Source organism: Sparus aurata, chromosome 8 (assembly GCF_900880675.1).
Source record: "Sparus aurata chromosome 8, fSpaAur1.1, whole genome shotgun sequence".
Lineage (NCBI taxonomy): Eukaryota > Metazoa > Chordata > Actinopteri > Spariformes > Sparidae > Sparus > Sparus aurata.
This window is the reverse complement of record NC_044194.1, coordinates 23,409,583-23,424,658: the sequence shown is the minus strand read 5'-3', so window position 1 is coordinate 23,424,658 and position 15,076 is coordinate 23,409,583. Positions and strand designations below refer to the sequence as shown.

At 41.1% G+C, this 15,076-nt stretch overlaps 1 protein-coding gene across 1 annotated transcript; it reads left to right on the top strand.

Annotated features, from left to right (window-relative positions):
- Positions 1-432: 432 nt before the first annotated feature.
- On the top strand, positions 433-15,032 carry drd4a (dopamine receptor D4a). Its single transcript, XM_030424877.1, has 4 exons — positions 433-1,273; positions 8,390-8,502; positions 11,216-11,805; positions 14,563-15,032. The coding sequence occupies exons 1-4, from the start codon at positions 1,031-1,033 to the stop codon at positions 14,778-14,780; spliced, it is 1,164 nt and encodes a 387-aa protein (XP_030280737.1). The 5' UTR covers positions 433-1,030; the 3' UTR covers positions 14,781-15,032.
- Positions 15,033-15,076: the final 44 nt, after the last annotated feature.

The following is a 15,076-nucleotide window of genomic DNA, read 5'->3' as shown; positions in this document are numbered from 1 at the left end:
TTTTTATCTCAGTTGTCTACCTCTGCAGGGTTAGGGTTAGGGTCTTTTAACAGTGTTACATTCTTAAAGTACTTTTACTTACATATCTGAGACTACTAGTCTCTGACGTGTCTGTGACGTGAAAGATGGTGTAGATAAACCCTTCATGGTGCAAAAATCCATTAACATATACATTGATTTAAAAAGAAAAATCACGTTAAAATACCTGAATTAATGTGAAATAAATTAATCTTAAGATAAATAAAAAGAACATTCTGGTATCTCAAATTCATCTACTGTATTGCTTGTGGTGCTGCTCTGTGACATAATTACTGCTCTTTAATTTAGATTAACTGTTAAATAACGTTGTGGATATTTTTTGCAGCGGTCGCTCCACTCAACACACACACACACACGGACAGATGAACAGACAAACAGACAGACAGACAGATGAACAAACCGTGTCTCCTGCTGGAGCTCAAGGACTGAAGGACACCGTAAAGCGCAGCTGATAAGCGGCTTTAATCGGCTAATTTGGCCCCGCTGGCCTTCAGCAGGCTGCAGGTGAACACACACCGGAGCTACTGAAAACACCCGCAGTCCGACACACTCATCGCGGTTTGACCGCAGAGACGCTCCGGGTGGTCTTCACTCTCACCAGCCTGAAACGGATTTTCTCCTCAACTTTCTCGTGGTTGGAGGATTTTGACGCGCTTTTGAACAACGCCACCTCTTTTATTTCCATCTTCACGACACAAAATGTTCTTTCTCAGGAGGATATACGGAACTTTCTGAGTATTAATTATAATAATTATGAGTTAACGTGTTTTATTGTGTGTGAATAAGACCGCACTCCACCTGTTCCAGTTCGGTTTTACGCGGAGTTTCCTTTGCGTAAAGTGCGCACCGGAGCGCTCTGGAGCTCTGAGTCTCCGTGACACCACGATGACACCACGGTGCCGGGACCAGAGTCCAGCCAGGCCTTCATGAAAGCCCGCTGGCCGCGCTGCTGCGGCTGGGACCGGGACGGAGCGGAGGAGCCGCGGCGGAGATGGTAGCCAACCTGAGCGCGGCGGTGGAGAACCCGGAGGCGGCGGCGAGGGGACACAACCTGCCCGCCCTACTGATCGGGGTGCTGCTGATCGTGGTGATCATCTGCGGGAATCTGCTGGTGTGTCTGAGCGTGTTCACGGAGAAGGCGCTGAAGACCACCACCAACTACTTCATCGTCAGTTTGGCGGTGGCGGATCTGATGCTGGCGGTGCTCGTTCTGCCGCTATTCGTCTATTCCGAGGTGAGATTGATTGAAACACACAACAGAGATAGTGCACTTTACCTTCACTATAGGTGGGATACTTCATACTTTAAATGTTTACCTCACAGCTGCATCCACAGCCCCAGGAGCCCCCCCTCATACTTCAGGGCCCCCTGGGAGCCTGTTGAGGTTTATATTTGGAGTCTTCAAAGTCCGAATGCAGCCCTGTGGCGTCTCTGCACACCAGGACTTATGGCCTCTAACATTTTCCTGTCAAATCTGTTATGTAAAGCTGATTTATTTTTTGAAATTTTATTAAATCTCTAAAATACCAGAATAAACCTTAATTTAGTCCTGAAAATCTAAAATGAGGTCAGGACGCAGGACTAAGTAAGTAAAACGTTATTCATCTCAGACACGCAGGGCTGCAGTTGTCCATTATTTTCATTATTAATTCATTATTTAGTCTACAAACTGTCAAAACAGTTATCATTTTATCTAAAGTTTGGGATGAAAGGAATCAGTGTGAACTTGTTCAGTAAAGCTGAACTGAAGCGTTTCTGAACTCCTGTTCAGTAACGCTGAAAGATTTACAGAGTATACAAAAACAGGAAGACAGGAAGTATAAAACTACCTGTCCCATTGATATGTGGGTAAAATGTTTACTTTTTTTTTTATAAAGCCTGAAACTAGGTACACAGTACAGAGTACACTCACTCACAATGCACCAGTAACTATTCCCCTGAACAGTTGATGGTGATCTATGTGGAATCCTGAAAATAAATAAATTTTATTTTATGTCTTTGGGCTCTATATAAAGAAGAAGTAGCCGAACGCGAAGATGTCTTTGGGCTCTGTGAAGCTGTTATGAGCACATGTCACAAGTTATAATATTTTGTAGACTAAATGATTCATGGATAGTGTAAATAATCATGCCTACAGCGCCTTCTCCGTGAACACGCTCAGACACACCAGCAGATTCCCGCAGATGCTCACCACGATCAGCAGCACCCCGATCAGTAGGGCGGGCAGGTTGTGTCCCCTCGCCGCCGCCTCTGCTAAAATAAATACACTACTGCTGTAACAAAATAATTTCCCAGTCTGGGATCATTAAAGTAATTCTATTCTATTATATTCTGTCACTGTAATCCTTAAACATCAAAACAGTAGGCATGATTATTTACGCTATCCATGAATCATTTAGTCTACAAAATATTATAACTTGTGACATGTGCTCATAACAGCTTCACAGAGCCCAAAGACATCTTCGCGTTCGGCTACTTCTTCTTTTTCCAACCAGCAGTCCAAAACTCAGACATTAACCGTTGACGATTAATTTTCCTCCAAACAGCTCCTCGATTAATTGAATAGTTATTTCAGTTTTAACTAGCACCGTTTTAAACACGGGTTGCAAAGTGCTTTTCCTCGACTGCATACAAGAAAAAAGCATTCAAAAATATATACACACAGAAAATCCAACTTAAATGTGCACAATGTAGTTTTGGGGAAGACTTTTTAGTCAGAAGAAAAAGATCTGACTGATGACTGATTTTTTTTTTTTACACCTAAACAAATCAAATAAACAAACAGTCTTTGTTTTCAAGACTGCATAACCAAACTTACCTTAAAGGGCGACACCATTTCATATTGTTTGTCACTTTGTTTATATGTGGTGGACCCTGCCACCTTTCTAGTTTCCAACAGTGTTCTGGGCCGGGGACCTTATTTTGAGAACAGCTTATTTATTAAGTTGTGGAAACAGTATTGTGAATATTAACATTGTAAGTTTAAATTCCTTCTTCAAAACTTCATATTGCTCCTTTTGAAACAACAGAACAAACATTTATTTACCCCTGAAAACAAGTTGAGGTGATTAGTTAGGCTTTGCTTAGTCAAACATTATTCATTTTGGCTCAGCAGGACGATGATTTTTATTGTTGATGAACCTGCTTATTATTTTCAGTGTGTGTGAAATATGCTCATAACAACTGCACAGTGTCCAAAGACGTCCCCATATTCTTTTCTTTCATCAAAGGCGCTTCATTTATAGTTATAAATACAAAGAAAAGCAGCACATCTTCACATTTAAGAAGCCGGAACCACCAATTTTTTGCTTGAAAGGGTTGGTGGTACCAAAAGCCTGGGTGCCAGGACAGCAAATGAGCAGTTTTTAGTTTGGCATGAGGTCAACAGGTTTCAATTGGATGACCGATGTGACTGCTCACTGGTGTAAGGGCTTAGTAGCCCTGACATGTAGACAGCAGCTAAGCCATGTAGTGATTAAAAGAATCTCAAAATTGATCCTCGACTTCACTGGCAACCAGTGCAGCGAGGCTAAAACAGGAGCGATGTGAGCTCCACGGCCAATTTGAGTTTAAAGCTGAGTCACTGCTTTTTGGAGAAGCTGAAGTCGTGTGGGGGCAGGTTGGATGAGGCTGGTGAAAAGGGAAATTGCACAAGTTGAGACAGAAAAACGAAGGTGTGAATGGTAGAAAATGAGAAGTTGATAATAGTGGTATGAGTTTTGCAATGTGTCTGAGTTGACGAGAATAGCACCGATCCATTTTGTTGACTATCAAGGGTCAAATACAGCCCCAAGATTCCTCCAGTGGAGTTTGGCTTGACATGAGCATGCAAGTCTGCCAGTAAGTACACTGAAAAATGACATTGACAGCATTCGGGGTCTCGGCCAATGGGAAGCTCAATTTGTGAATTTTTTGTCGAAGAAAATCAACAGATATCCAGTCATGGTTTGAGGAGAGTGACTGGGTTTCTAAAATCATCTGGTTTAACGGGAAAAAAATGGTCGAGTGTCGTCTGCATAACAATGACAGATTATACAACTGATCATCTGTCCGGAGGGCAGAGTTTGACTTAAAAGCAGTAGTTTTTTCTTTAGCCAAATTGAAGACAACGTAAGAGTTATTATTATTGTGGAAGCAGAGATGGATGCGATTCCAGCATCGGCATCACGTTGTGAGACAGCAGACAGCAGAGGGCCAGTCCTGTTTAGGAGAGGACCGTTATACCTGAATAATGTGGGTCAGTCCAGAAACATTTTTTTACTTTTGACTTTTTTTTTAGCCAGATGTGTAGAATGAGTTTACAGCTGAAATTCATGTTGCCCCTCAGTGGAGTGAAGTGAGCAAAAGATTTCCTGTAACTTGGAAAAGCAGTAATTAAGCATCTTGAAAACACCATTTGATTGACTTTTCCCACACTTCTAATTTTTGAATTTTATGAATTTAAAATTATTAGACAAATTCCTTACGTAACAACTCTTCCAGAGGCAAAAGTCCCCAAAACCAACTTCATTTCCAGAGCCCTTCATGACCAAATGGAGCATATTTTGACACAACTTTCCCTAAATTTGCACATTAATTTCCTGCTGACTGGAACATAAGACTGGTGTTTTCTCTCTTCTCTATCTTCTGCACATCAAATTCATTACATCCATTAAGGGCGCTGGTGTTGCTTATAATCCAATAAGGATCAATTCATGGATTTCAATTAATTAAGGGTAGGTGGTTTGATTAATTACAGAATCTGTTTGATTTAAAAGGTGTCGAAGGGCTAAAACCCGCTTGAAATACAGCAAAAGGTCATCACAAATTAGCATGTTAATTGGAAATTCAAGGATATTTTAGGGGAATAAATTAATCAATGTCTGTCACATGTGTTTGAGGAGGTTTTTACACCTTAAGCCAAGCAAAGAAACCTTAATGACTGGAAAAAATACGCTTAAAAAATAAGAAAAACTGCTGAGGGAACAAGTGGAAATTGTCTGGAAGCAAACTCGATTTACCTAATTGAAATGCTGCTTTCAAGGTAACTCTGTCTTTTATAAAGCGTCACGGGACATTTTGATGAGAACTTAGACAAATACACTTGGTAAAATATTTTGATGTCAGTATCCTTTACTTTATTCATGAAGTATCCCCTGAAATTCCATTAGAAGCACGTTAATAACATAATTGTTTCTCTGTATGGGTAAATTAAGGGAATTTCAAGGTCAAAGATTAAAGAGATTTAGAGAGAAACAGCTGATGCATTTTAAATCAAGATACTTGATACTCGTGATCTTTTGTCCTCACAGTTCAGTTCAAATCGTTATTTTGTCACAAAAGGGAATATAAAGCTAGAAACATTGCCAATGAAATGTTATTCAAAGTGCCAATTAAAACAGCAAAAATAAGTGGAGGAACGAGAGAAAGTGCTGAGATGATTAGAGACCGTTTAGCGCTCTAATGGCACATCAGAAAACTATATATGTAAACAATAAATAACATTGTGTTTACATGAGACAGCACAGTGTACAAATACTTTCAGGCTAGTATATATTACTGTATTGTTTTTATTGATGTTATACTGTGTTCATAACTTTTAAGAGCTAATTGTATTACTTACCATAGGCTTACTGTAGTTTGTAGATTTGTGATATGTTACCTTAAAGGGGCAGTTCAATAAAAATTCTATATCTCCACTCTTAGCTGTCATGTTTGTATCAATGTAGATATTTTTGGCTTGATTTGCAGAGTTTTGGAGATAATAGAAGATATAATATAATGGTACCAAGTGCCATCTAATTCCATTATATAATAGAGAGAAGGCAGACATCTCGACGGCTGTTATCTCCAAAACTCTGACTCTGAAATATCTAGATTGACAAAAAGCACTAGAGGGAGTAGGAGGAAAAATAAGATTTTTCTAAATTTGGGATGAACTAAACTGTTTATACCCTGATGGATATATTACATTTTATTAGATTACAGACACAAAAATATGATCTTATGACTTCTTACATGCTGATTTAGAAGTTGGTCTTGAAATTTTAACATTTGACATATTGGTATCTTACGATGTATGATGTATTATTATAGGTTAATCGTGTTCGATTTGACTGTTTAAACTCCCGTCTGTCACCAACACGTCACTGAGATCTGGTCTTTACATTTCAGTGAACTGTCCCTTTAACGGTCAGCTCTCACCCCAAGCTAACCTCTGATGAAGCCCCGCCCCCTCCTGTGACATCAATGGTCAGACTCCAACAGTCTTGAACATCTATTATACCTGTTTGATTTTACCCTCACTAATTACTTTCACTTTTTAAAATCCTTTCTGTGAGCTGGTGGATATGAAACTGCTTTTTCCCAGCGATGACGATCTTAAAGACACAGGAAATTCTCTTTTCATGCATAAAATCTCATTAGATTAAGATAAGGACTCATCCTGGTACAGTCCGTCTTTGTCTATGAAAGCTCAGAGAACAAACGCAGTCTGTACATTCCTCCTGACATCTGCTATGTGCCAGGGTGAGCAGGTCAAACCAGGGGGCCCCACAGCAACAATGGATTTCCGGAAATCAATGAAAATAATAAGAACCATGAGTCCATGTCAGTCCGTGTTCACTCTTTTGTCCTCTCCCTCTCATGTTTGTTGTGTCTGTCTATCGGTTTGTTCTTGTTGTTCCATCTCACAGCTCCTCTTTGTGTGCTTAATAATCTAAACTGTTTTGTTTTTATCGTTTCAAAACCAAATTAATTAGAGAGCGGATTCATATTTCAGCCTCAGGCTCCTTCTGCAGGTCTGTGCACTGTGGTGGAAGAAGTACATTCAAGGCCCTTTACTTTAGAAAAAGTCATAATGCCACAATGTCAAAATACAAGTAAATTAATTTACAGATAAAGGACTGCTGGTTTGACTTGGATTAATTTTAGTGTGTTTTAAGGGATAAATTAATGGTATTTTAAGTGAACAGTAGGTAATAAATTTAGGAAAAAACTTTTAGAGCTATTCTTGATAGGGTTGTTTTTATTTGTTTATTTCTAGTGATGTTTTTATTTATCACTTCCACCAAGGAGTTTATGTTTAGCACGTTTGTGTGGTTGTTTTTTCAGCAGGATTTTTTCAGAAGAGATTTCCACAGAACTCGGATGAAGAATGTGTCTTGGCCCAAAATAGACCTCATAAACTTTGGGTGCTGATCCTGGATTTTTTTTCTCACTTTCTGTATCATTGCAAAGATTGGACATTTTCACACACTTTTCACACAGTAATGCATGGATCTTGAGGAAAAAAAATCAAGAATATTTCGGCAGCTGGGGTCTGTAAGTGAGTACTGTACAATTTGATGTGGATCCAAAATAAAATGTAGTCGATTTAAATGTTTTTTTTGTTTGTTTATTTTTTATACATGATTAGGTTTAATTAAATTAAAGAGGACGTCTGTGCCTTGGCAGAGGTATGCACTGTGCATTGTGTCATTATGTGCACTTTACACCTTTATTACATTTTTATATATATATATATGTATATATATCTTGTTTTAAAGAGTAAGTGTATCTGATTAATTTATTAATTTAGTACATATCTGTGCTCTATTACGATTTTTTTTTAATCAAAAAATATTTTGCAGGTAAAAGCACTCGTAAAACAAACCTCGGGTTTCCCTGTTGAAAAGAAATACGTACACAACAAAAATAATAAAACATATTTCTTTTCAATTTTAGAAGTAGGTTGTTAGTTCCATTCTGATTAATCCCCCTGCTTAAACAGTCGCCGTTAACAACTTTTTAATGAAATTTCTTCACTCTACGAAAAGAGTGTTTTTGTGCTAAGCAACAAACATAACCACTGAAATAATCCGAGGGCCAGAATGAGGGGGCGAGAGGGTTAAACAGACTTGATTTATTGGTTTTGTGTGTGGAGACAATTTTTAAATAGATTTCGTGACTCTCAGCACACTGGTCATTTGTGCCTGCCTCATGCGTCTTTGACTGAATGAAACACTACATTTAGAGGCAACGGTGGAATCACAGGGAGGTGGACATTGTTCAAGACTGCCATGCCAGCCTCCAAGGATCACATCCAGTCTGTGGTTGTGTTTAGGCTACAAAAACACTTTGTTTACTGTTCGTAAAAGATGTATTCAGTCTTTGAAACATTCATGAAATTGAATCTGTATTACTTCAGCTTTTCAGTTTCACATTAACAAAAAACACTGTGAAGTAATGATTCAAACTTAAAGGATTATACACATGGACAACAATTTTCCATTTAAAACTTGTGCTCAGTGTCAAAAAGGATCTATCTCGTGAACTGCTGTGATTCTGTGTCGGTAAGAGTGAACGCACTGAGCAAGTGTTTGTGTTTCAGTTCCAGGATGGTGTGTGGACCCTCAACACCACCATCTGTGACGGTCTGATGACCATGGATGTGATGCTGTGCACCGCCTCCATCTTCAACCTCTGTGCCATCAGCATCGACAGGTCAGTGCTCACCTGTACAGGCACACAGACAGACAGACTTCACTGCAGTGGATCTGAGGTCTGTCTGAATGTGAATGTGTGATTTTGATCAGTCGTCTGTCTGACCTTTGACCCTTGATGTGCCTCAAGAGTTAAAGGAGCAGGTACCCAAAAATGAAAATCCAGTCGTTATCTACTCACCCTCACACTGATGGGAATGCAGGTGATGTTTCGTAGTCCACAAAACATTTCTGGAGCTTTGCAGAAAAACAGTGTTGTAGCATTCTCCCAAACAACTGAAGCAGATGTGAACTTTGGTCTAAAACAACCAAAGAAATACAGACAGCGGCTCTATACAGCTCATCCAAGTAATCCAAGTCTCTGGAAGCCCTCAGAACCCAAGCTGATTTGAGAAGACGTCATCTCCCACTTTGCCGCTTGTGCACCCACCTCAGACAGGGAAGATTTCAGAATGAATTCTCTAAGCTATTTTTTTTTATCATGGTGAATTTTCTACAGCTGTGTTGAAGATGACACAAATCATTCAGCTGCAGGTCTACGGCCATATAAAACCCTGAAACTCCTGCAGGACTATGTGCAGTTGATTAAAAGAAGAAGGTCAAAGTTGAGCCATAACTCACAGACTCTGTGTCATAACCAGAGCTCTAATCGGCCTCGTGCCAGGGTCAGTCAGCACAAGCTGCTAATTAATCAGACCACAACCGTGAGCGGTCTGTCAGGACCACACGGGACACCATGGCAAGAGTTTCATCTTTCCATCTGAAGGTTGTCAGGGTCAGACAGTCACGCCATGGTTCACTCTGATGTGGAAATATGACAATAACCTTTTGTCTGTTTCCTGTAAAAGCTCCAAAAGATGAAACATTAGAGCAGACAGAACAATTTAAAGCCCCAAATGAAGGATGCATCTGCAGTGATGAAGTGCCAGTTTCATTCTGTGCTCGTTAGTTTGACCCAATGAGATTATCTGAACTCTCGCTTGATGTTGAAGGATGAAAATCTGAGCTGAAAACCGGGGCTGCTCCTAAAATCTGATGTCCCAACTCCAGAAATGTGATTACATCAGAGACTGATGGGGCCAACGAGGCTAACGTGGACTGATGGTGATGATCTGAAGCTTTTTGAAGCAGCCAGCAGCATTTAGACATTTAACTGGATGACAGTCTGAATAATTCAACAGACTGAGCAGGAAACTGATCCTGAAGGTCTACAGAGAGTCCTGCTGCTGCTGTCCACAGCCTCAAGGAGGAAGTCTTCTAGACTCTCTGCAGGTTTGATGGGTTTACCAGTTGACTGACTGATGACCTGCTGTCATTCATGGATGGATTAGTGAGCAGCACCAAGGGGCCTGAGGGCTGAGGGGCCCCTGAGCCGAAGAGCCTCTGAGTGAATTTGTGGTTTTCATATTTCTGGTTGGAAAGTCAAAGAGATCAAACTTTTATCCCAATCACATGTTTTAGCTACCGATCTAGTCCACTGAAGTCCTGAAGGAATATTTTAGGAAATATGTTCACTCCCTGTCTTGCAGAGATTTTTCATTTTATTTTGATCAATGCTGTGCATGTATCGTGTAAAATGTTGACTTATTATTTAAATACAAATCATGATCTTTTGCTGATTAAAGCTAATCAAACTGACTGAAAATATTGAGACAAGGAGACTTAATGCTGCATCCAATACGACAACAGGCAATTTGACAAGCGGGAATAAAGTCCCAAGTTGGTTTTCTTGCCGGGTTTAGCTCCTGGCAAACCAAGGCGTAATATTAGTAAGCTAGTAACACTGCTAACATTAGCTGCAGTAATAAACAAGCAAGCAGTAACTGCCTGACAGCATCTCAACTCTGTAAGCCACCTTGGCATTGGATTCCCTGTAGTCAAACTGGCCATAGTTGATCTTGGATTTTGTGTTCAGTCCTGCCACCGGCCATGTTCACATCAGATACTACTTTACCATCAAGTAAAGTCATCTTCAGGAAACACTGTAAATCAGTGAAGGTTTTAGCGGAGCAGCTGGAGGGCGTCGGAGGGAAAACCAAAGTATTGACTCCATAAAATATGATACCGTTTCACCCAAATCAGTGAATACAGTGATACATTTGTATTTTTGTAGAGTAATCAGTAAAAGACTCCACTCCAGGTGCGTCTTTCTGACATGACTTCTGAGGTGTGCCACTCGCTCACAACATCAAGTTGAACACTGATTGACGGTGGATGTCATGATATGACTTGTTGAAATTGGATAGTGCAAGCTGACATAATCACACACGACATTTTACAGGAAAAAGACGGGACTGGATTGATATAAAAAAAACAAAGAAATGTTTTTGTCAGTTACTTGTCATTGTCTTCCATAAGATCAGGATTGGAGAATATTATGGAGAAGAAGAAGAAGAATCGATGTGCTTTTATGAATATGTGCCTTACATGTAACTACATGCCTAACTTGTGTGTACACATCTTGAGCATAGCTGCCTGAGCATGCAAAATGAATTTGTATCATATCATATCGTGTTGTGTCGTATTGTATCGTATCGTATCGTATCGTATTGTATCGTGTCGTGTCGTGTCGTGTCGTATCGTGTCGTGTCGTATCGTATCGTATCGTATCGTGTCGTATCGTATCGTAATGTGGCAGTTCTCACTTTGTACTAGTAGTTCAGTCATAGAATTTCAGGTGCACAAGACTGTAACATTTTTTCTATCTTTTTTAGGTTCATTGCCGTATTAATCCCTTTGAACTACAACAGGAAGCACGTGGACATGCGGCAGATAGTGCTGCTGTCTGCCACGTGGATCCTGGCCCTGGCCGTGGCCTCGCCTGTCATGTTTGGCATCAACAACGTGCCGGGCCGAGACCCCACTGAGTGCAAACTAGAGAACGACGACTATGTCCTGTATTCGTCCGTGTGCTCCTTCTTCATCCCCTGTCCCATCATGCTGATGCTGTACTGTGGCATGTTCCGCGGCCTGAGGCGCTGGGAGGAGGCACGCAAAGCCAAGCTGAGGAACAGCATCCAGGCCTGCCGCAAGCTGCAGGAAGCCGCCGCATCCCTGCCGCCACTGGCCTCACTGCCACCGCCGCTGCCGCCCATCATAGAGAGGGAACCAACGGATACTCAGGATGAACCATCCACCATCCCGTCCCCAGACAGAGCCTTTCCCTCATCAGGATACAAAGATGGTCCCGTGAAGACAGTCAGCTTTGCAGAGATAAAGTTCACCCCCGATCCTCGCAGGAGGAAGACAGCCAAGATCAACAGCCGGGAGAGGAAGGCCATGAAGGTGCTTCCTGTCGTTGTGGGTGAGTTCACTTCCTGTTTGGTAGTATCAGCATGAATAGATCCCATGCTTGTCATCGCAAGACTTGATTTTCTCTGCTGCTGATTGGCTTCATTTGCCATTCTTAACTTAATCCTGACCAATCTCACTCCTAACGGCTAAACCTAACCACCGAAGGTAACCAATCAGAAGATGAATCGGGCAGGTCTTCCCAAGAAAAGCAGTGGGACCAGCATGTCTACCAACAAACTGAGCAAGTAATGAGCAGGTTGAAGGATCCAGAAGGTAGTACTGAAAGGAACTTTAGCGTGAGCCTTACGTATGCTATGAACTTAATCTCAGCTGTGAGTTCCGGGCCTCGGTCTGCTGACCAAACAGTTGTTCTTACTTTTAATCACAACTGATTAAATGAGTTATTACAAAGATTCTTTAGAGTAATAAATAATTTAATAAAATCTTATAGATCCATCAACTTGTCCACCTCCATCAAAAGTGATATAATGGGCACTGGCCTCACCTCCACCTCTGATGTCTGTTGAGAGGCACTCAGGCATCGTTAAGAAAAGGTCGGCCTATTAATAACAGCCAGTGTCAGTCCTAATGCGTAGAAGTGCTTCCCTTTAGCACACAGCAGTTAATCCTGTAGCTCCTTAATCTGAAATCCTATTATTACGTAAACTCGGTGTGCAGGTAGTTCTCATGAATCTCTGTTTCAAAAGAGCACAGACTGTAACAGGTCAAGGATATAAAGAACATAATTGCAAAATGTCTGACCAATAATGTATTTTGTATGAAATGAACTACAGGCCTGTATTGATGATCTTTACAGCATTCAACAATGAAGAGGTATAATCTGACCTAATTATCTTGCAGCTACCTGCTGCTACCTGTGTGAAACCGATGGGAGGTGATCACCTACATTAGGTCACCACTGTTAGTTGTTAAATAAGATGTTAGACTCCATCTATGTCAAATTGGAACGGCCATCTTTGAACAGAGGAGGTGGCCTACGTCACTACTTATCATCCACCTACATTACAGTACTAAGTTCCCTCCCCAAACAGCTTAACAACCATTCATACCTGGGCTTCCCTAGCCTTGGCAACCCACATTAAGGCCGGTCGGGTCAGTGACCCACAAGTGGCCCTAATGACTCTGAAACACAGCTCATATGTGTCCTTAATGGCTCTGTAAGGACACGCCCACACAGGGTTTAAAAGCCTGCAACTCCCCTTCAGTTAGGCAGAACTGAAGAAGCCTCTTGGATGAGAGGTGAAACGTCTTCAAGAAACTGAAACACGTCCAGTTGCTTACGATACAGCACTTAGAATTACCATGACCCCGATGACTGAGAACCTTCATTAACAATAAGTGGCCAAGGTGATAAATAGAGAGCTAGGGACATGTCTGTTCTCAGCCAATAATAGATCCAGAGAAAGGGACAGATCCAGGATTTTTTTTTCACTTTCTTTGACACCTGAGATAGTGTGACATTTTCATTGAAGCTGCTGTAAGCATTGTCATAGTTTTAGTTAACTTCCTCCCTCCTCTCTATGACATTTTGAGTTAGATTAGTGGAATAGATAAGCAGTCTATTGGAGTATTCAGAGCTGAACGGCCAGTTAATAGTACGTACTAATTAACCCTTAAGTGCAGGAATTATCTATTTATTTACTGGAGAACCCTATAAAAGACAAATCCAGCCTGTTGGCAGACAGATTAGCATAGTGTAGGTGAGTAATTTGCAAAACCTAGTCCACATACCAGTAAAGAAATAAAATTGGTGCGCTGTCAAAGTTTGAATCTGATCCAAATCTTACCCTATTATTATCATCCCTGTGATTATTTCAAAGATAAACCTAGTAAAGCCTTGTAATCCTGCTCCATTCAAGGACCCTTAATTCTCATGACTGGAGGTAAGATGTAGGATGTAGCAAGTACAGGCAGCTGACAAATAAAAGGAAAAAACAGTGTCTCGACAAGGTGTTGGACCACCGCATGACACTCGAACAGGTTTAATGCACCTCGGGATTGACTCAATATCGCCGCTGGAGGGATATATCAACATTGATGATGGTGATAAAAGCACTGACGTGCTGGTCCAAAGTCTCAGTTTGGTTGAGATGAATGAATGAAATTCTTCCCCTGCACTGTTGGCATTCTGTGGACAGCAAAGGAAGAATTTCAGTGTACAGAGAAAAGTGTTTCCTTACTGTGCATATAACAATAAACACTTTGAATCTTGAATCTTATATCCTGATGGGACTGATATCCTTCAATAAAACAATGCAAAGCACTCTCTGAAAGGTTGTAAATCATATGCTATGGCCTTCACAGTCACTATATAGAAATACTTCGTCCTTGGACAAAGGTGATAAACATCTTTGTAATGATTTGCAGTGGACAAACAACAATGCCAGCAGCATTTTTATGCCTCTGCGGCAGCTGTCGCTGGGGGCATTGTGTTTTCAGGTTGTCCATCCAACTGTACAGCCCATTTTTGTGAACACAATATCTCAGGAACATCTTGAGGAAATGTATTCAGAATGTGGAAAAGATGTCTACTTTGACGACTTTACCACATTTTGGTCAACGGTCACTGTGACTTCTTAAATCACAAGAATTAAGACAATAATTAAAACAGGAAGGAGGGTGTTGACTGCGTTCTCATGTCCTACATCTCAAAACTGTTCCCCGGGGTTCTGGTAAGTCCAATAGAGGTGTTATTGGTGTTTCTGTCTGAGAAAAACTTCTGATTCTGTGACGTTTCCTCGTGCAGGTGCCTTCCTGTTCTGCTGGACTCCGTTCTTTGTCCTCCACACGATGCGAGCTCGCTGTCAGGACTGCCACGTCCCCCCTTCCCTGATGAGCGTGGTGACGTGGCTCGGCTACGTCAACAGCGCTCTCAACCCCGTCATCTACACCGTATTCAACACGGAGTTCAGGAACTTTTTCAAAAAGTTCCTGCATCGCTGCTGCTTCAAGAGTGCCGGATGAGGACGTTGCTGCTGCATGGACGGTTTATAAATGCACAATAGCTGAAAGAAACGCTCCTGACTGCTGATTTAGTGTCTGTGTTTGTGCTGCCATTGCTTCCTTCCTCTGTGAGGTTTTATTTTTCTACATGTGCCGACAGCAAAGTTAGTTTGAGCTTCGTGTTTCCTGTGAAGAAGCTGCAGTCTGAGACACTTACTGTTCAGAGGATCAGCACCGCATCTACATCACACAGCCAACAAGAAGTGATTTTATAAGTTGAAATTCATCTTTTCAAAATAAAAGTTTTCAATAAAAGG